Source organism: Rhipicephalus microplus, chromosome 5 (assembly GCF_043290135.1).
Source record: "Rhipicephalus microplus isolate Deutch F79 chromosome 5, USDA_Rmic, whole genome shotgun sequence".
Taxonomy (NCBI): domain Eukaryota; kingdom Metazoa; phylum Arthropoda; class Arachnida; order Ixodida; family Ixodidae; genus Rhipicephalus; species Rhipicephalus microplus.
Genome location: NC_134704.1, coordinates 47,716,677 through 47,739,283, shown reverse-complemented (window position 1 = coordinate 47,739,283; position 22,607 = coordinate 47,716,677). Strand labels below are relative to the sequence as shown.

General features: G+C 48.4%; 2 protein-coding genes across 2 annotated transcripts in view; one reads left to right on the top strand and one right to left on the bottom strand.

Moving 5' to 3' along the window:
- Nucleotides 1-17,180, bottom strand: part of LOC142817483 (uncharacterized) — a 29,488-nt gene extending 12,308 nt beyond the window's left edge. The window contains exons 1-2 of the mRNA XM_075894498.1: nt 17,115-17,180; nt 14,511-14,887 (exon numbers count right to left, since the gene is read on the bottom strand). Of these exons, the coding sequence (XP_075750613.1) occupies nt 14,511-14,887; nt 17,115-17,180 (443 nt within the window). The remainder of the gene's footprint in view (nt 1-14,510; nt 14,888-17,114) is intronic.
- Nucleotides 17,181-18,876: 1,696 nt separating this feature from the next.
- On the top strand, nt 18,877-19,923 carry LOC119173878 (metalloendopeptidase OMA1, mitochondrial). The gene has a single exon (XM_037424661.2). It carries the CDS (start codon nt 18,877-18,879, stop codon nt 19,921-19,923), a length of 1,047 nt encoding a protein of 348 aa, XP_037280558.2.
- Nucleotides 19,924-22,607: the final 2,684 nt, after the last annotated feature.

Genomic DNA, 22,607 nt, shown 5'->3' with positions numbered 1-22,607 from the left:
TTATGGACAGGTGCGTACACTGGTTTCAGCAGCGCTGCGCGATGTCCCTAACAAGCCGTTTCACATGACACCAAATGTAGCGATTTTCAGTCCAGTTCACTCCCGCCGCAGTGGTCCGCAGCGGGGATATCAGCTTGTTGTAAAATTTTCGCTCTGATCGCAGCGTCGAAGTGATTTTTGGTCGGGAGCCGTCCAAATATACGGCTGGGTCATTAAGCCGCCGAAATAGTGTCAACGTTTTTGTTTTGGTTATGGCCGCTGTTACGCATTTCAAAATGGAGTTGGTGTCACGGGTCCCGTTAATTAGGGAGGTGATCGCCGGGCTAATTCCAAGGGCCGGAGTATCGGCCCCCCGAACCGCACCATGAAAGCGTGGACAATTTAGAAGTGGTCCTATTTGGCGCACCAGCGGACGCCGGCTGTGGCCCAAGGAAAGAGTCAGAGCCGAGAGTTGATAAACAAAACAAAATTATATTCTCAGTTATGGCAGATCAAAACGATACACAAGTATGCACACTCGACAATAGTTGAATACAATATGTCACCAATCAAACAATGTACTACACAGTACAATCAGCCACACTCGAAACAACGGACACAGACAACAATACGCACTACAATGCAGTCGCATGCATCGAACAACCAAGACACTTGAGGACTAAATAGTTAGAAAACTTATTCAGTCCAAAGTTTTTGGAACTAAAGTCTGGATGATACTCTTCATCCAGAGAACCACTCACTCAAAGTCCAGCGTTGTTGTCGTTCCGCTGCCCCCGAAGTTTCTCTTCCAGGAAACCTCGCGTCTTCAATTGACCGCTCTCCAGGCTCCGCAAACATCTTCGCCGGAAACACGTCGGCTTCACACACGCAGCTGTTGCCACGCGTCTTCGCTCGATAGCGGTAGACACACACTCTTGCCTGTAGCTCGAGCCTTCACCCCTCAGGTGGAAATCCTCTTCTCCTCCTTTGTCACGGAAGACAAAAGGCTTCGCCCACAAGGCAGAACACCCTATGCACTCTGGCGCATACTTTCTTCTTCTCCTGCTTTGTCATTAAGGACAAAACCCTCACCGACAGACGCGGCGGGATACCCAACGCACTCTGGCGCTAACTTCCTTCTTCTCCTGATCTCCCATCTCGGCTGCTCGATTAAATACCTTCCGCGCGAGATTCCAGAAGTTCTCATCATTTCGTCGGCGCGATACGCAGCGAAGGCTGGGGAAAGGGCGAGACTGTACGAGGGCCATCCGCTACGGATGACGCAACCCTGCATCACCATGCCCCTTTCCATCGAGAACGTTCTCGGGCTTGCTCGGCCGCCGATGTGAGGAGGTTTCATCGGGGAACCTACGCTTCCGAGGGAGAGAGACGCGCGCCCGGGGAGTCTTTGGATGCTTGTTTTCTTTTTTTATCGTTGACATCTCGGTGCTTCGTTGCGAGAAATTGGCGGCGCACCCTTTTTGAGCGCTCGTTTTGTGACACTGCCCCCCACTTTAAGAATATTATCTCATAATATTCAAAACCACACAAACGAGCGCGAACAGTCCCCACACTCTCAGAGACTGTAACATAGTCCGTCGCTCATGACACGTCACATTCACAATAGATCATTCAATACAATTGTACATTGCAATTCAATCTCACAACACATGAAATATAACCACAGGTACATGAGTACAACACTCCATCACATATTCCAAACAATACAAATGTACAAGGTTCTCTCACTACAACAATTGTACAATACTATACATCACATCACTGTAACAAAATTTTGACTCAGTCGACATACACTTGTGACACAGGATAATAAGAACATTAACACAACATATGGCACTCAGCCCTGCCAAACACACTCCGATTCCACCTCAGTACCTATCCTGTGTACCTTGAACGGCGCTTACGCCCTTTCTTGCGGTGCTCTCTCGATCTCTTCTTATTGTTTTTCTTCGTTTTTTTCCGGCGATCCCCTTCCAACGACGGTATCTGAGGCGGCGTCTCAGCCATCGTTGTCACTTCCGACATTGTTAATGGGTCATGACGCTCAACCGATCCTGCCCGGTTATTCACCCGCTTGTTCATGTCACGACACTTGGCCTGGCTGGCCGACTCCGTCACCTTTACACTGTCGGTCGGTTGAGGTCGTGCCGACGTAAGTCCAGCTGCCCAGCACGTGAACTCATTCAATACAATTATCTCCTCATTCACTGTCTCTTGCATCGCGGCTTCACCTTGGGCTTGAGTGAGATCCGTCACGGGATGCTCCTTCACTGTATCTCGCGGTCGCTGGGTTGGCGAGGGCTCTATCTTAGGGTCTTTTCCCAAACATTCCGGATCATTCGGCCCTCGCGCCCCCTCGATGTTTCCGATGACGAGGTCGTACAGGGGGGTCGTCATGCATAGAGCAGTAACCTTCCCGCTCAAGTACGGAGTTTTGACCTCAATTTCTGCTTCGGGAAGCATTCAAACCGCACTGTCAATTAGGCAAACTGGTTTCGTTTTGCCTGTCAACTCACTTTCCCGTACCAAATTTCTCCGCACGATAACCGTGGAGCTACCGGTGTCTCTTAACACCGTAATCTTCTTGCCCGCAACTTTTCCAGGCAGCGTTGGCATTCCCTTCGTAACACTGGTTGGCTGTTTTGTCATTACAGCACCCACAATAGGAAGTTTCTCCCCATTTTTCAACTCTACGAATCCGTCGGTGACGGCATCACCATCGGATTTCGGTGCTGCTAGCACACAGGATACCTGGTGAGTTTGACTCACTCCGTTACGACAAGCGTCTGCTTTGTGCCCAGTCTGACCACACTTGAAACATTTTACGACCGTGGGACTCGTAAAGTTAGTTCGACAGTTGCTAGCGCGATGACCCACTCGGTTACACAGAAAACATCGCGGAACACTCTCCGGTGCACGCTTCTTTTGTTCGGGTGCCGATTTCTTCGAATCTTCGGGACACTCCTTCTTGACTCTGGCCCAATTCGTGCCACCTTGCGCTTCCAAGAATTGATCAGCCAATTCAAGCATGCCTTCAAGTGACTCAACCTTCCTCTCTTTCAAGTACAGCGACAGGCTTGGGTGGCAGCTAGTAAGAAATTGTTCTCTAATTAGGAGCTCTCTAAGCTCATCGTACTCCTGCGCTGTCCCTGAAAGTTCAATCCATCTGTCGAAATAATGGCAAAGCCGGGCAGCATACTGCGTAGCCGTCTCCCCATCAGCTGGCTTTCCTGTACGAAATCTGCCGCGGAATCCTTCCACAGTAAATCTAAATCGCTTCAGCAAAGCAGTTTTCACCTTTGCATAGTTGGCTGCATCGGTCGGCGTCAGCCTACCGTACACACTGAGCGCTTCACCACTCACGCAAGTACCTAAAGCATTTGCCCCTTGATGTTCCGACCAATTCTGGCTCCTCGCAATCGTTTCAAATCGGTGAAGGTACGCGTCAAGGTCGTCCTTCCTTTCATCGAACGCTACGAGCAGCTTGCTTGGGTTCAAGCGGAAGCCATGATCTTCCCGTTCGCTGCTTTCAACTCTAGCTTCGACGGGAGTTTCACTTCGCTGTTGCAAACGGAGCCGCTCGAGTTCCATCTCGTGCTGTTGCTGCCGTTCCCTTTCAGCCATCTCCGCTTCTCTTTCTTCTTTCAGCTGTCGCTCCTTTGCTTCTCTTTCTTCTTTCAGCTGTCGCTCCTTTGCTTCTCTTTCTTCTCTCGCCCTTTCAGCTGCCAACTTTTCTCTCTCCAGCTCCAACTTCAATTGCTGCTCTCTTTCTTCTTTCGCTCTCTCAGCTGCCAACCTCTCTCTCTCCACCGCTTCTTTTGCCTTCTGGCTTACCCCCTTCCGTAGTTCGGCGCCAGAAAGACCCATTTTCTCACCAAGAGCTACTAACTTTTCGAGATCCATTGTGTCTCACAAATGAAGTCTTGCCGCGTGTAAAAAGTATCTGCCTAAATCAGGCTATCGGAACACTCTCTTGCACTCGTTAACGAGAACACTGAGCAACACACAAAATCATTCCGATAGCACTATCAACAACACGAGACTCTTTCTCACTACTTTGGACACACTGTGTAGCAAAAGGTCCTGTCGCGGACGCCAGATTAATTTTCACGGGTCCCGTTAATTAGGGAGGCGATCGCCGGGCTAATTCCAAGGGCCGGAGTATCGGCCCCCCGAACCGCACCACGAAAGCGTGGACAATTTCGAAGTGGTCCTATTTGGCGCGCCAGCGGACGCCGGCTGTGGCCCAAAGAACAAGTCAGAGCCGAGAGTTGATAAACAAACAAAATTATATTCTCAACAATGGCAGATTGAAAACAATACACAAGAATGCACACTCCACAATAGTTACATACAATACGTCCCCAAACAAACAACGTCCTACACAGTACAATCAAACTCACTTGAAACAACGGACACAGACAACAATACGCACAACAATGCAGTCGCATGCATCGAACAGCCAAGACACTAAAGACTAAAGAGTTAGAAAACTTATTCAGTCCAAAGTTTTTGGAACTAAAGTCTGGATGATACTCTTCATCCAGAGAACCACTCACTCAAAGTCCAGCGTTGTCGTTCCGCTGCCCCCGAAGTTTCTCTTCCAGGAAATCTCGCGTCTTCAATTGACCGCTCTCCAGGCTCCAAACTTCTTCGCCGGAAACACGTCGGCTTCACACACGCAGCTGTTGCCACGCGTCTTCGCTCGATAGCGGTAGACACACACTCTTGCCTGTAGCTCGAGCCTTCACCCCTCAGGTGGAAATCCTCTTCTCCTCCTTTGTCACGGAAGACAAAAGGCTTCGCCCACAAGGCGGAACACCCTACGCACTCTGGCGCATACTTTCTTCTTCTCCTGCTTTGTCACTAAGGACAAAACCTTCACCGACAGACGCGGCGGGATACCCAGCGCACTCTGGCGGTAACTTCCTTCTTCTCCTGATCTCCCATCTCGGCTGCTCGATTAAATACCTTCCGCGCGAGATTCCAGAAAGTTCTCATCATTTCGTCGGTGCGATACACAGCGAAGGCTGGGGAAAGGGCAAGATGGTATGAGGGCCGTTCGCGACGAATGACGCAACCCTGCATCACCACGCCCCTTTCCATCGAGAACGTTCTCGGGCTTGCTCGGCCGCCGATGTGAGGAGGTTTCGTCGGCGAACCTACGCTTCCGAGGGAGAGAGACGCGCGCCCGGGGAGTCTTTGGATGCTTGTTTTCTTTTTTTATCGTTGACATCTCGGCGCTTCGTCGCGAGAAATTGGCGGCGCGCCCTTTTTGAGCGCTCGTTTTGTGACAGTTGGATTGGAAAGTGCAACTGGTCTAGAGTAACGCGCGTGCTCTTCGTTACCTTATATGGAAACTTAATAATATATTTAGGCAGAGCTCGTTACATTATATGTGAAAAATTCTACAGTGTCTGCCAAAAAATAAAGGTGGTAAGAAGTACTACAAAAAATTTTGGAGCATTTATAGTACATGTGTAACGAAACCGCTTAGCGGCCGTTGCAAACAGAGCGAATGGGGTGAACGGAACGATTTTTTTTTCGCTGCAATCGCGGCATGTGAAACAGCCTCAACGCAATATGTTTACTTCCGTTCTAGTTCTGACGTGGATTATATCGTGGGCGTACCGAGTGGTTTTGTTTGTTTCACTTTTCTCTTTTGATTATTGTTGGGTTCGTTTCAAATATAAAAAAATTGCAGTGGATTAGCTCAGCTATGCCAGGATATACGTAGCGTTAGCAAAGGTTCTGCTGATTATTCTTAGCTTTCCAGATATCATGTTTACAGCTGTTCCAATGACACACACACGGTATACGTATTATGTGGCACATGTATATTTATTTTGCCGGGCAACTACTTCGGGATCCAATGAGTTAAGCTTCTCCGCTCTACTGCACCGTTGAGCAGCATTTGCACTCTCCTTCTCCATGGCTATACCACAGTGGAAAACGCCAGTCAGAGGCGCTATCAAGCGGCTCCAGCGCAGTGTCAGATGGCGACTACACAGGGAAGGCGCGCGCATGGGCGTCCATATGTCTACCAATGTTATGACGGCACTCCTCTGGAAAGCGCACACCGGCGGCAGCGAGTCGCGCACGGCTCGCCGCCACCGTAGTTGCACAACAAATCCCGTAGTTGTTCAACAAATCCATGCAAGATGGAACGCTCCCGACAAGCTGGAAGACAAGTCGCCTAGTTACACTTCTGAAGCCAGGCAAGTCACCGTTGGAGCTCTCATCTTATCTGCCGATCGCATTGGCAAGCTGTGTAGGCAAAGTTATGGAGAGGATGATGTTGGGACGCTTGAAGTGGTACTTGGAGTGCAACAACATCTACCCAGATGCCATGGCAGAATTTCGGCGTGGTCGATCATCGATTGACAACGTAGTCGACCTGATCACTTACGTCCAACACGAGAAAGACCGTAAGCATCTCTGCGCATTTTTGTTCCTAGACGTCAAAGGGGCGTATGACAACGTTACGCATGAAGCAGTTCTCACCGCTCTCGAAGACGTGGGAGTAGGTGGTCGAATGTATCGCTGGATACGTAGTTATTTGTCAATGCAATCCTTCTTTGTGAGCACTGAAGACGGTCAAACCTCTTTACATTACAGCTACCGTGGCGTCCCCCAGAGTGGCGTACTCAGCCCTGTGCTGTTCAATCTTACGCTAATTGCTCTCACTGAACACAGTTAGGCTATCAATGTACGCAGATGATATCTGCGTTTGGGCATTGACTGTAACACGCCTGCAGTTGCGAGGGAGAATTCAAAAAGCTGAAACATTACGTCACCTCCGAAATCGAGGCTTGGAAATTTCTTCCGAGAAATGCGCCCTCGTGTCTTTTACACGAAAGCCTATGAATAAATACACCATAAGCATCAATGGTAAAACTGTACCATACGTTCGATCGCACAAGTTTTTCGGCGTCATAATTGACAGGAATCTATCATGGAGCAATCACGTTTCGTACATGAAAAAAAAAACGATTAATAGACATCTGTAATCTACTGAAGTTTTTTACAGGGAAGACTTGGGGAATGTGTCCCAGTGCAATGCCTCAGCTCTACAGGGTACTTTTTCTCGGTTGCCTGCGGTACAGCTCACCGGCATTGACCAATGCAAGCAAAACAAGCCTACGAACGTTAGAGTGTTCAGTCCCAGGCACTCCGAATTTCCATCGGCTTGCCTCGTAGTGTGCCGACAATGGCTACTATAGAGATCACTGGTGAACACCTCACCACGACACATATTGACGTTGAGGCACTCAGGACACATATACGGCTTATTGCTCGGACACCCTGCCACCACCTAGCCTCTTTACCAGCAGACAGACCACGTTCGTCATTTTGCCAAACGGTAACCACATATCGCTACTCTTCGCCAACAAGCTTCACACTCGCCGCCAGGCCTTCGATTCCTCCTTGGTGCCTGACTAGGATAACATCAAGCTAACTATACCTGGCATCCAGAAAAAAAGCAGACACCTCCTGTTCGGCAGCTTGCTCTGCCCGTGTTATACGAGACGTATCAAGGCTGTATACACGTATTCACCGACGGCTCTGTTTTACAAAAGAGTTCAACGGCATCATTTGTTGTACCAATAAAAGACACAACAAGAAAATTCAAGACCTCCCGCCTTGCGACATCAACGGGATGCATTGCGATTCATCAGCGATCAACAGCCACAAAAATGAACAATTTTCAGTGACTCAAAGGCGGCACTGCAATCCCTCTTATCACCTTTACGCCACGGCCCGTATGAACAGCTGGTATTCAAGATTGCAGAAAAGACTCAAAATTTCATTGAGAAAGGACATGAAATAGCCTTTCAATGGCTTCTAAGACAATGAACGGGCCGATAGAGCTGCCCATTCTGCCCATACTGAAAGCGATCAAATATATACTCCGCTCTACAGAGCTGACGCCGCACGGAAACTCCGTATGCTTTCTCACAAGCGCACCACGTCGGAATGGAACGAGTCACATTTCACCCATGCACGATTATGTACCTTAGACCCAACTCTCAGTCTTCGAATTCTACCGGAATTACGCCGACGAGACGCCACTATATATGCTGTGCAGATTATGGTTGGGCGTCGCATTTACCGATGCGTACGCGTTCCGCATAGGAATGGCTCACTCTGCTATAATAGATGCAACCATTGCAGCATGCAGTGACTAAACAACTTGGCACATTCTGTGTGAATGCCCACATATACTGCTCGCAGAGACACTCAATCTGCAATGCCCTAGACGAACTGGACAACCAGACTCTTTCGGAAGAAAGAATCCTGCGCTACCGACAGGACTTTATGTCGTAGAATAAGGCTGTGAAGGCGCTCCTGCGCTTCTTGCGTTCAACCGGCCTGTCCAAACGACTGTGATCGGAACTCCCTGAATGTGTGCGCATGTAAATTTTTTCTAATTTATTTTATATATCTCTATTCTCTTTCCGACCCTTTTTCCCACCCCTGTACAGGGTAGCAAACCAGTTCTTCTATAGTTAACCTCCCTGTCTCTTCCTTTTATTTATTTCTCTCTCTAAACCTCCTCCTTTGAGACCATTCTATGAACAGTCCGAATATAACCCAAAAGAACTAATGCAACCGCCGTGCATGACACCGCGCGTGCGCGCGTCATTCAGCCCAGTTAAAAGTTGCGCCAGAGTGTTCCAAGCGTGGGCGCTTTTTCTCTCGTAATGTGATTACTAGACACGTTGAACAATAAAAGTTCGTCGTTTCTAACTAAAGTTTTTAATATTGTCCTAGTACTGAAGTCACAATTTGTAGTAAAGTTTGTCGAAATGACGATGTTTCTTACGAAAAACCAGTGACGCAAACGTGCGTCCGCCACTTTAAGTAATGCGTGACTACCATGAGGCACATCATCTCATTTCTCGCTACCAGTACGTCAAGGTTCCAACGAGCTTCTTTGCGTCAATCTCTTTCAACGTAGGGACGGCTTTGAGCTCTCCCATAGTACAGTACCAAGTACTGTAAATCGTTAACCACTTCTAAACTCATGACCCCCCACGGGACGGCTTTACGCTCTCCCATAGTAGAGTACCTAGTACTTTAAATCGTTAACCACTTTTTCTAAACACAACTCATACTCCTCAATCAGCCACTCAGAGACATGTTTGGCTCCGATCCCCATAATTCTTATCAAATGTGAGGCTCGGGGCATGGCTTTATGCTCTCCTATAGAGTATCAAGTGCTCTGAATCGTTAACCACTTCTTTATAATAAGCACATTTGTTCTAAACACAACCTGGGACCGCATATTGCTTTCTTATTGTAGATTACATCGTACTCTAAATCATGGCTGTGTTTGTGTGAAACATTGATTATACATGTTCCTTCCGCGTCAGCTCATAATCATGTTCCTGTAAATGAAGTCTGTTTCGCCGTCATAGTGAAGGCATGTATCACAAGAAAATGTTCCGATGAAATGGTATTGATGTCCGTGAAAATGAAATTATTTAAGAACCATGATTCGTAACGGGACAGCCTAATTATCTCCCATGGTAGATTACATTGTACTCTAAATCGTTGAAGATTTTTTTAAACACACGATTCCATTTGAACCTTCTCGATCCGGAATGGTTCACTGGTCTCCCATAGATATACAAACTACTCTAAATCGTACAACATTTTTCCGAACACTGTCTGTTTGGTCAAGCAACAGGTGTTATGATGTTATGTTGATTTGTTGATGACGTCAACCATCTGTGACACATCAAAATTTTCGACACAAATATCAGTGCATTAAATCGTCAACCGTATTTTTTTCTGGGCGCGAAGGGGGCGGCTTTATGCTCTGTGCGGGCGGCTTTCTGCTCTGCCATAGTAGACTACTTCGTAATCTAAATCATTAAACACTTTTAACACGAAAGTGTTTTTTTTTTGCCTGGGCCCACCAACACTTCACCGACGCACTTCCGTCACAGAAATGAATTCGAAAAAAAAAATGGCAGCATATCCACGGAGTGAATGATGGAGAGTGGGGCGAAGCATCCGTCCGTCCATTCGTTCTTGCTTCCGTCCATCCATGCATCCGTCTGTGTGACCGTCCATGCGTCCGTCCGCCCGTCCGTGCGTGCGTCTGTTCGTGCGTCCGTCTCTGCGTTCGTCCATGTATCCGCTCCTGCGTTCGTTCATGCGTCCATCCATGCATCTGTCTGTGTGTCCGCTCGTCCATCTATTCAACACTCCAAGTACCACCCTCTCGCATCTTTTCATCATATATTCTCCATGTAGAAGCATCGCCATCCAGCGGACATTCCAAGGACTAAACTAGAGGTGGCACACGCACACTTTCTCACGGCTTGCGCTTCGGGTCTACTTACCACCTTTAACCACCTCGAGTTCATGGTATATACTAGTTCATTGTATTCATGGCACTGCGGCCCAACGCTCGCTAAACCTTTCTAAAACCAAGGAGGTTACGCCCAGCGAGTATAACGTAGCAACCCTTTCCTGTCAGATAGTGCTCAATGTACATGCCAATGGCTGCTAATGGGGATCGTAGTGTGGGCGTTACCTAAAAGCCGAATGCTACTTACTGTCTCTCATTCCCCATTAGCAGCCATTGCCATGTACGTTGAGCACTATTTTTTATTGTTCAACAACGCACAGACGAAATCTCTCACCGGCACCACCTTGGAGGTCAAAATGTTATACTTGTTACATACTACAACGGTTACGAGGGCCGAACAGGTGCTCATGTAAGAAGTTTCGCCCCTAAAAAATATGCACCACCAGAAGACAAGGCAAAAGGTTCCGTCAGCGGGAGTCGAACGCATAACATCAGGGTCTGTGGCAAGACATGCCGGACACGCTTTACACGGGTCGCGGCAAGGAGCATTGGTCACGGTGACATATTATGTCATCGATTGGCGGGTTCGGAGTGGCCGACTAACTCTGCGCCGGTATTCTACTCTGGCGGAGGGCAACAGAAGGGAATCTACCAATGCAACGCACACGCTCCCTCTGGAGCAAATTGCAGGATCAGAATGGAACGAGATGCGCGCGTCTCTCGTCTTGCTTGAGTGGGCACGCTGGGCACAGCGACGTTAGGCTCACAGAGTTTCCTAATATACACTAGAGGAAACTCTGCCACTTGTGTCTATGGGAGCTGCAACGCACAGCGCTTCAGCGACCATAGGACTGATGGGTAGTACGCACATTTGTCTAACCTTTGTACTTCTGGCCTGCTTTTAACTCCGTGTGTGGTCGTGTGGCTTGAAGCTGTTTTCTCACGAAAAAAAAAAAAATCAGCGAATGTTCAGCGCTTGCGCTTCACCACCTCATTGTTTTAGACTTACCTTTCCAAATCGGGTCATGATGTTTAGAACGGTTTGTTCTTTTTTTAAACAAAACCAAAACAGAGCAATAAACGAAGCCGCAAGTACGAAGATAGGCAAATGTGTGTACTACCCATCATTCCCATTATGATTACCATGGTCGCTGAACGATCGCAGTGCCAGAGTCCCCTCTAGGTAATTTTAGGAAACTCTGCGGGGCGGTCAACCCAATCGACCGACAATAAAAAAATTCCGCCATATCCACGAAGTGAATGATGATGAGTGGGCGAAGCTCCGGAGGTAAACCTAGTAAACCATGAATCCTCTGTACATTTTGCCCACTCGATTTTATTACATCGCTCCCCCTAGCGTACGTCGCCGCACTAAATCGAACGATTGCCTTCAACCAATGACACGCGCCATATGTGACATCATTCCTATTTTATAAGATCTCGCGTCTTTCATCAACTACAAGTACCGCTTTCTAGTTTATAACATCTTGCATCTTTTCATCATCAGCTACAAGTACCACCATCTAGTAAACACTACAAGAACTAAACGATAGGTGGCTACATACAGGAGACGGTACCACCATCTAGTGAACACTGCAAGAACTAAACTAGAGGTGGCTACATACAGGCTACAGGGGACGCACAGCCCACGCCCTAAGGAGCTTCGCCCCTAAAAGATAGCTCTCGCCTGTGAGTCCCCTTAGGCGAATGCGCAAATGAATTTGTGAGATTTTTGTTCCGCGGTTATGTTTCAACGCATGGTGACCACCGGGTGTGCCACAAAATAAATACTGAGACCAGTCGCGTGTCTGGTGCTCATTCTTATTAGTAGCACCAACTGTAGATGCAACGTCGTAACAACGTTGTGAATATTGCTTTAACGCTTCTTCAACGCCGTGATAACGCCTGCTTATCAGGGAGAAAAAAACAACACTTGTGGGATGATTAATGCGTAGTTCTTGTAGTAAATGCAGTTACACTAATATGAAACTTGAAGTGTACAGCAGAGACACTCAGCGAACCCTGCTCGTATCAACACTGCTTCGTTTACCAAACCGCCGATGACGTGAAGTAAGCGGGTACGGTTTACTCCGGCCCAAGTAGAGGTTGGGGAGGTTGGTCCACTCGGAATGCGACATGGACGCTACCTTTTGCAGTGCTTGATCGACTTCCTGCTTGTTACGGGACAGTTGAGATACATGTCGTCCGCAGCGAGTTCTGTCAGGTTGTTTCCCCCTTCAGGTGTAGTGAAGAAACGCTGGTGGTGGTGGTAGTGGTTAGAAGATGAGAAAAGGCACCTAATTTCTGCAAACCGGTCGGGAGCACGGCGCAGTGCCTAAACGCTGGTGGGAGGAACAATCGCGCGCTTGGCGAGGCGGTGGCGCCCTCTCCCCTGCGGAATGAGTGTCGGCCACATGTTTCAGTGGTGTTTTTTTAAGATGATAGTCTTTCTTGGGGACCTTCGACGGAAAATTTTCGTCTGTCTGTCTGTCTGTCTGTCTGTCTGTCTGTCTGTCTGTCTGTCTGTCTGTCTGTCTGTCTGTCTGTCTGTCTGTCTGTCTGCCTGCCTGCCTGCCTGTCTGTCTGTCTGTCTGTCTGTCTGTCTGTCTGTCTGTCTGTCTGTCTGTCTGTCTGTCTGTCTGTCTGTCTGTCTGTACATTTTTCTGTTTGGCCACCCTTAACGATACCTCAAACGGCCGATCCCATCCACAACACCCACCAATATTGCTCAAGCTTCAGCGTTCATGCTTGTGTGATTGTCAATTAAAAAGCAATCATTGTGCATATCTGAGGTACCATAACAACGCGTAGATGTTTTGTATGTGTGCCATGTGTGCCGTTATACTAAAGAAGGAACCCACAAGTAATCCTAAGGACCGTAACGATAAACACGCTGCGCTGACAGTGCAACGCGATGCTCAAAAAGGCAAGTGTTACCAACAGTTTGCTAAGACGACACTACGGTGGTGGCACCTGCCCGTCGCTTTGTGTTCTACACCTTATCACCTCCGAGAATGGCACGCATCTTTCTGCGCTGGCGCGCATGCCTTCCTTCGTTTTTGAAGATAACTGCCAGATGGCGCTCGTGTCTATCATGCCTTCATGCCATGAAGGAAAGAAAAAGTTTTCCTTCCTCCATGCTCGATGGGCTCGTTTGCCTCCGCTGCACGCTCGAGGCACTCTAACGCAGTGCCGCCAGAATACCATTCACCAAATTTCTTGCACAGAACATCAAATAAATGTTTTGTTCACTCTCTCCAGACACAAGAATATCGTCTTTCGACGGCATTTGCAATGTAACATGCAGATCCGTGGCCATTTTTTTTGCAATTTCCAGTTGCTGTGATTACTCCCTAATTATTAATTTCTGGCAACTATATTATTTTTGACCTTGTTCACTTGTTTCAACCCAAATTTTTAAACATTTATAGCCTAGTTCAGGCCTGCATCGAGCACTTGATTGTGAGTGGGATCACACGACGACGACAAGGCGGGCCCATAAAGTGCTACGCATTTGAAAAAAAGACATGGAACGAAAGCAGCACGTCCAGTCCAACCTGAAACTGAGAGATCCGTGGACCGCGTGTTTGAGACTAAACTTCCCTACAATACTTACTAGAAGGAACTCCGGCGTTAGTGTCTATGGGAGCTGCAACGCACGGTGCCTCAGCCTATAGACTTAATATATAGCCTGTATATTACCTCTATGCCTCAGTCAGCATGGGAATGATGGGTAGTACACAAATTTGCCTAGTCTTCGTTCTCCTGGCTCCGTCTGCCTTCTTGGGGCCTGAATTCGCTTTGCCGCCAGACGAAGTGCAACAAAAGGTCAGCAGTTACGCTTCGTGATCATGACTTTTTTAGGCTGATTAATTGAAATCGGCGCACGAAGTTCGCAACGGTGCGTTATTTTATTTGAAACAAAACTAAAACACAGATAAATCGACGAGTGCGTCGAAACCGAAAACACGGAGGCAAGTTCGTGTACTACCCATGACTGCCCAACATTTCCATGGTATACTGTACCATGCATGGTGACTGAACGATCGGAGAGCCCTGTAGTTCATTCGAGAAAACTGTATGCTTGAAGCCACCCAGTAATAACACGAGAAGCTCTCCCAGCCCTCGTTCCCAGCCGTAAGCAGTGCTGCGTGAATATAGAACGCGCATGCGCTGGACAGCGTACTTGGCGCGAAGGTACGAGTTGAGAGCCTGGGCCAGCTGACTCGCCTCTCCCAGCAGCCGTCGCAGCAGGTCGTTCGTGTCGCGAAGTGGCCACGAGGCGGGTACGCTACGACGGTTGCGCACCAAGAAGTGCAGGTCGCGGACGTGGTCGCTGGCCGCTGGACGTCTGGCGGGCGCTGCGTCGGGAAGTAAGCTGCAGACGCCCAGCGTCAGTACGCCGCTGTTGGGCTTGACGCAGAACTCGCGCACGTGGCAGTCGCGGTTGAAGAAGCACGACGATGACGCGACAGCTGCGGCTGAGCCCGACCGGCCGTCCGAGAGACTCGGCGGCTCCACGTTTCCGTGCGCGACGGCGGCGCCTGGACCAGACTGCGAGGACTGCGTAAGTCACGTGGGATTACAGGTGGTTTTAGTCCATAGAAGAAACATGGATATGACCCTATAGATTACGTTAAGCCAGAAGACAGATTAAGACACCCCACATAAGTGACATCAGTTATACGGGGCCTTATAGAACAGGGACCGAATTCACAAAGCTGGCAGTTTGTGTAAGTGCTGTTGCTATTGGCCAGCCGGCTTTCCAGTTGTATGCGTAGGCCTGGTCACGGCGGCCGCATTTCAAGAGTGCGAAATCCGGGATGGTCGAAATTATTGCGAAGTTCCCTATATCGCGTGCTTCGTGATCATATGGCTGTTATTGAACTTAAAACCACATCAGTTATTATTATTATTATTATTATTATTATTATTATTATTATTATTATTATTATTATTATTATTATTATTATTATTATTATTATTATTATTATTATTATTTCAGTGGAAAGGGCAGCCTTGTCATTGGCTTACTTGGATGTTTGGGCAGGAGCTTAGGCAATAGTCTTTTTTCTTGAGGGGGCGGGGGCACGAGATCGGTGTTCCACCTCCTGGCTACCTCACTGTGTTTGCATGTCGGTAAGGCATAACTAATAGTGTTTAGGCGCACAGCGAGGATATAAAAGCTCTCATGTGTCACACGCGTTCTTCTATATCTTCGTCTGGTTGTGCTCTCAATAAACGCCGTCGTGAATGACTGACAAGCGGCAATTCTGATGTGCTGAGATTTGACAGCACTTGTGAGGATACTTACACTTCGGAGTCATGTGGTGCTTGGTGTGACGCGTCGCGGGTGAGAAGTGCGCTATGCTCGCTAAGTAAAACAATCGGCGTGCCAACGAGCGCGCCGTGAGTGTACGTAAAAAGGCCCTGCAACACTTTTTTCAAGTAACCGTACGATGGATTCACCAAAAAAAAAAAGCTTCTTGCCTCACGAGTTCACCGCCGCAATTTCTTTTTTAAATACGTGCAGTACGAGCAGAGCTACAAATATTTGTCACTCTCTAGTCAAGTCTCGACGAGAGCGCTGGAAGCTAAGCAGGGAGGGTTGGCTCAGAAAAAGAAAATACGTCAGGCGCGCCTGGTGACCTTGAGCAGTCTCTTTTTTTTCCGAATGCGCGGCTTTTCAATGCGATCGCGTGCGCACGCATAGACAAGTCGTGGCCTCCGGCGGCGGCCCCAGTAACGAACGAGTGCTCCATTCTCAAGTCAGCCAATGGCAGATACTTGGCCTGTGACGCAGTGATATTAGGGCCTGTAGCGTCATTTTTCGGGAGAAGAGAAATGAATTTTTATCTGACTATGAGAATTTATTGTGAATTCCAGGCCATGGGTTGCGCTGTGTTTGGCTCACGTGCTCTCAGGAGCGTCGACTACCGATGAACAGTGCTTTCTGAGCATGCTAAAAAGTGTTGCAGCTCCTTCAAAGAACCATGTGTGGTGAAATTCCTGTCAAAACACGGGGGAAAAAAACTTGGGTAGCTATGCGCCAGTGTTGAGAAAACTAAAGAGACAGCTAGCTGGTGGCCTTTCCCTCCCCCTCCTTTACAACCTTCCCTTGCCCACTCCTTGCTGTACTATAGCTATGCTATGTTCACCCTCTCAGCCTTCTTTCCAGGCGCCACGCCGTGTTCCTTTCCGGGCTGCAGAAATTGGGTGCTTTCTTCCTCTACTACCACTACCACCACCTTCTTACCATCCACCTCGCCCTCGCTTCTATTTCTAACCCCTTGTTCTACTATATTCTACTTGGCTACATTAGGCTTCACCTTCTCCCCTCTTCCTTTCTATCCTCACCCTCACATAAGTTGCCCCAAGTGATCGAAATTGTCGGAGCCATATGGTGGTTTTGGGACGGTAAACCACACATATCAATCAAATAACATAACTTGCCATCATGCCCACTTCCCTTTACATGTACCCATTGCATACTATGCTATGCATGACTACGCAATGCTTTACCGTTGCCCTAATTTCCTTCCATAAAGTGTCCGTCATAGCCCAAATAGCAGCTCTGGAACGTTAAAAAAGCGCCATACACGGACTGACTTGTAAATATCTTCGTGTCATTACGTTCTTGTTTTGCCAAGTCGTGGACAAGGTACCAGACTATAGCTCAAGTGAACGAGGCGTAGATTCGAGCTGGTTGGTAATCCGTAGTTACACGCTGAAAGCGTGTAATTTATTGCACATTTTACTGTCAAAAATAAAGTGATAAGAAGCGACTCACAGTTGACTTTTGGAACAGCTCCTCCGGAGATATCTGTGGTCTTCGAGCAGACGTGGGCTGGACCATCGTAATCACCAGGACCAAATTGAAGATCAGGACGCACGCGACCGACATCTTACACGAATAAGTTCGTTCGCGCTAACAAGAAATGCTCGCGGATGCGTTTTTTCCTACACCATTTTGCTTCGTCTTCTTCTTCGCCGTTCCTCGCCGCGTACTCCAGAACAGTCTATAACATTCGAGGGATTGTCAAGGTGTTAGCCTTAGACACCTCTTCAAACGCAAAAGATGACTGTCGGAGGCAACGCGAGTGATGCACGAAATGATTGCGAATATTTCGCCATATCACTCCTTCGAAATTTGTGTTGTAATCATGACATCACACAACGTGACGTCATGCGATGACGTAATAACACAACATCGTCGCTTGCCTCGAGTTTCTCACAAAGATACCTTTTGTGAGAAACTCTATGGTCACTTGGACAAAGGTGGGCCGATCGTAGGAGGCCGTGCAGAACCATGTTAGGGGCAGACAGCCTTGCAGTGCAGAACCATCTCAATCGACGCGGAATAAAAAGACGGCTTTCGCCTTCGAGTGGTCTTAGGCATGTTCATAAGGAATCACAGGCGGGCGCACAGAGGGAGAAGGGCAGGGGGGGGGGGGCAGTCGCCTTTACTTGTCAATTAAGAGGGGGGTGCTCACATAATACGGAGGAAGCGCTGTGACAAACCCCTTCGCCTCCCCCCACTCCCGAGTGAAGCGAAACCTTTCGCACGCCTATATAAGGCACCGTGAGGCTTACTTGTAACTTTGCGAATATCTGCGACCAATTTGTTTTGTAGGGTGCTTCGTGCAAGATGTTCGAATTGCTTACTTATGCAAGTTATATATCAATATGCGCTTTTACAAGCTATTCTTCACAACTATATATATATATATATATATATATATATATATATATATATATATATATATATATATATATATATATATATATATATATATATATATATATATATATGATTCAACAACAGACAATAATGCCCAGAAAGTTCAGGAGAAGTTATTAGACCGAATTGCAATGTACATATGAAGAAAGAAAAGTGGGTGAAAAGACAACTTCCCGTGGGCAGGGCAAGTTATCATGAGGATGATCCTTGTTACTCTGGCGCACACCCACAAAGGGGGATCGGCCAAGAACTGGGCAGCAGAATCTTTAAGTAAAAGGCTTATGGTTTTACAAACACAAAGTAATTTTGGACTGAAAAAAATATACAGAAAGGAAAACCAAAAATCGAAAAAGGATATATATATATATATATATATATATATATATATATATATATATATATATATACTCATTACGTGGGTAGCAGTAACGCCACGTCTCCCCTTTGCATGGCATACTCGCATGTCTTTTGTGGGACTGTTGGCCTTCGCCACTTGGCTGGCGGAGGTCACGGAAGTGCGAACGCGCACTCCTCACTTTGGGTCACTTGCCTTTCTCTTCTTTTGTACCGTTTCTCCCACTGTACTAATTGTGTTCAAATCAGTTCCCTGTAGTGGGCATGTACGTCCTACTGATGTAAGTCGAGCCACGGGGCCCGGCTGTCGAGGCTTACAGCAGCTACCATGCCCTCTGGTCGGGCTCCGACTCGCGGTTGTCGAGACTGCTCGGAGTCCCTTGAACCGGAACAGTACCAGGGCCGACCGAGGACGCCGTCCTTATAATCCCGGGGACCATGCGGACAGCGATTGTCGATGGACAATGTCGGGTCGCCCCACTTTGTTCGCGGCGCCTTTCGACTGCTGAACACGCTGGAAGGCGCAGCCCAGCTGGCCACCCTCCTGGTGGCCTGCGCCGCCGTGCGCTGGATCCGCTCATACACGTTGCAACTGAGCGTCCGCAGGGCCAGCGCCGCGCTCACGGTGGCCTTCGTCGTCCTCGTGTGCTACTACGTCACCCACCTGGAGAAGCAGGGCATCACCAACCGGCGACGCTTCGTCGCCTACACGCCCCGGGAGTTCGCCGACCACGTCGCCGACGACGTCAGGTTGATAGAGCGCTACTTCTGGGTCACGGCGCGCAAGCCTTCTAAGCACGGTAACTACCGCCGCCTAAACAGGGTCTCGCAGCAACTGCTGGCCGCCAACCTGGACCTACCGGACTCCGCAAACCGAAACTGGTCCTTCGTCATCGTCCGTTCCATGACGCCCAGCGCGTTCATGCTGCCCAACTGCCACGCCTACTTCTTCGACGGGCTCTTCAGGATTTGCGAGAACGACGACACGCTGTCGTTCGTCGTGGCCCACGAGATGGCACACTGCCTCCTTGAGCACACCCTAGAGAAGGAGTCCCTAGCCTACTTCCTGGACAGGCTCAACACGCTCGTCTGGATCTCGTCTCTGGCGTTGATACGCGGCAACATCAGGGCCACTCTGGCACCGTGGTTCGTGAGTCGTGCCCTGCACTACGCCGTGTTCTTACCTCACAGTCGTTCGATGGAGCTCGAGGCCGACTCCTTGGCGCTGCGCATGATGGCAAAAGCCTGCTTCGACTACCGTTACTGCATAGTGTACTTCGACAACGCCGCAATGCTCCGGAAGAGGGTCATGGGAACCAAGAAGACGAGGAAGGTTTTCTCGACGCACCCGACGAGGCGCGAGCGAGTCAACGCCTTGTACCGACAGATGAGCGCGGCTCTGGCACTGCATAAGTCCAGGAGCTGTCCGCCTCTCCTCCCGATGCGCAAGAACGACGAGATCAAATTTACCGCGTTTTTAAACGAAACCCTTTGGCGAGCATGAAAATAATAGTATATAAATTGTTGTCTATAGTGATTCGTTTATCTAACTGTGGCAGTGTATTTTTATGAATTATGAGTGACGCTGACGCCGGCGGCAAAATCCAGCCGAGAGTGTTCATATAATTGCTTTTGCAATAATGTAGAACATGCTTTCTATATATGGTCCCAGAATTTCTGTCAAACGCAGCTCAGGCTGTGAGTCGCGTTAGCTCATCGGTGATGCATATATCTAGAGAAAAAAGGAGGGGTCGCCCACTGTGCGCCGCTATTCCTTCCGTAAAGCTGTAGTTAGGGTGGCTAGAATAGTCACCCAGAGTCTTGAGGAGGACGGTCAGATATCAGAAAGCTCGATACCTTTGGCGTAACCAGTGGTGAAAGGGGGTGAGTCTTTGTTCTCCCCCACAAAAATTTAAAATTTTACTAGTGTAAAAAGTGACTGGCAGGTGCCACAACCATGTCGTCTTAGCAAAGCGTTGGAAGCACTTACCTTTTTGAACATCGCGTTGCACTGTCAGCGCAGTGTGATAAACACTACGGTCCTTAGAATTACTTGTGTGTGCCTTCTTTAGTATAAAGCCACACATACAAAACATTGACGTGTTGTTATGGTGCCTCAGATATGCGCAATAATTGCGTTTTAATTGACAATCGCACAAGTATGAACGCTGAACCTTGAGCAATATTGGTGGGTGCTGTGGATAGGGTTGGCCGTTAGGTGCCGTTTGAGGTATTGGTAAGGGCAAACAGACAGACAGACAGACGGACAGACGGACAGACGGACAGACGGACAGACGGACGGACAGACGGACGGACAGACGGACGGACAGACGGACGGACAGACGGACGGACAGACGGACAGACAGACGGACAGACAGACGGACAGACGGACAGACAGACGGACAGACAGACGGACAGACAGACGGACAGACAGACGGACGGACAGACGGACGGACGGACGGACGGACAGACGGACGGACAGACGGACGGACAGACGGACGGACAGACGGACGGACAGACAGACAGACAGACAGACAGACCAAAATTTTTCCGTCGAAGGTCCCCACGAAAGACTATCGTCTTTAAAAAAGAAGGGTCATGGCTACAACCCTGGTAGATACCGTTGTGCCTGTTCTCTGTTTTGGTTGTTTGACACGGTCCTTTGATTTCGCTGCACTGAATGATTTGCGTGCGTGACAATTTGAAAGACGTTGCCCGTGACCGTGACCACGTCACGGAGGAGGAGGTGACTCGTACAGCTGCGCAGAACGATGCGTAGATACCGATTAACTGTGGTATGCGGCTGTCGTATCGGTGAGTTGAAGATTTGAGCATGTGGCCAAGTTAGCACAACACAGCGATAAAATGTCGAGTCCCAAATGATTCTTCTCAAACGCCTCATAGCAGTTCACTTCGCTGCTCCTCTAAAGCGCATCTCCTCCTGTGAGGCCGACCGGACGGCTTTAAGCTCTCCCATAGTAGAGTACTTTGTACTCTAAATCGTTACCCACTTTTTCTCTCTCCCCCCCCCCCAAATCGTAACGTCAATGCTGCGTACACATCCGGCTGTGGTTTTGGAAAGGCGAGACGTGGAATGCCGTTGATTGCTGCTGTTCGTATTTGGTCGTGAAAGTTACTTGCGTTGACATATGCAAACTCATCGAACTGACGGACTTACTTGTGTGGCTGAGGTAATTAGGAATTTAAACGTGCACTCCAACAAACATATAGATGCTCTCCACTATTTTCTTCCCTCACACTCACCAATATTGACTGACTTTTGAACGTGGCATTTTTCCACAGTCCACCATACAACCCTTAGCGAATGAATTCAGTTGGTTCCCAAAACTCAGGTTTCAAGAATACGCTTGTTCGTTAATGGCGCTTCAAAGTTCTTATTTTCTTCATTTTTACGATAGGCACCTTTTTCCATGATTAAGATTCCAGGAGTTCTGCACGCCTTAGTCTCTTCGCCATGCTAGACATTCATTAGGTGGTCGATACTGACCGACATATGGGGCCATGTTTCCGTTAGGGTATCATTGCACTGGCGTACTCACGTGGTCCTCCAATCTTCTGGGATCTCTCCTTTTCCAGACCTAAAAATGGACATAATTCCGCGCCTTCACTTTTAAGACTTATATTGGAGGACTTAATATAACAATTAATGTTGTTGTGAACCACATAAGAAAAGAAAAAAATAAAGAGACCAGGCCTGTGTGGAACACACAGCACAGTCAGCGCGAAAGCTGTCAGGGCGGCCTTACTAAAGCCTTTAATAAAAAAAAATGGCAGCATATCCACGGAGTGAATGATGGAGAGTGCGGCGAAGCATTCGTTCGTCCATTTGTTCTTGCTTCCGTCCGTCCATGCGTTCGTCTATGTGACCGTCCATGCGTCCATCCACCCGTCCGTGCGTGCGTCTGTTCGTGCGTCCATCCCTGCGTTCGTCCATGCAGCCGCCCCTGCGTCCGTTCATGCGTCCATCCATACATCTGTCTGAGTGTCCGTTCGTCCATGTATTCAACACTCCAAGTACCACCATCTCGATTCTTTTCATCATAGATTCCTCATATAGAAGCACCGCCATCCATCGGACATTCCAAGGACTAAACGAGAGGTGGCACACGCACACTTTCTTACGGCTTGCGCTTCGGGTCTACTTCCCACCTTTAACCACCGTGATAC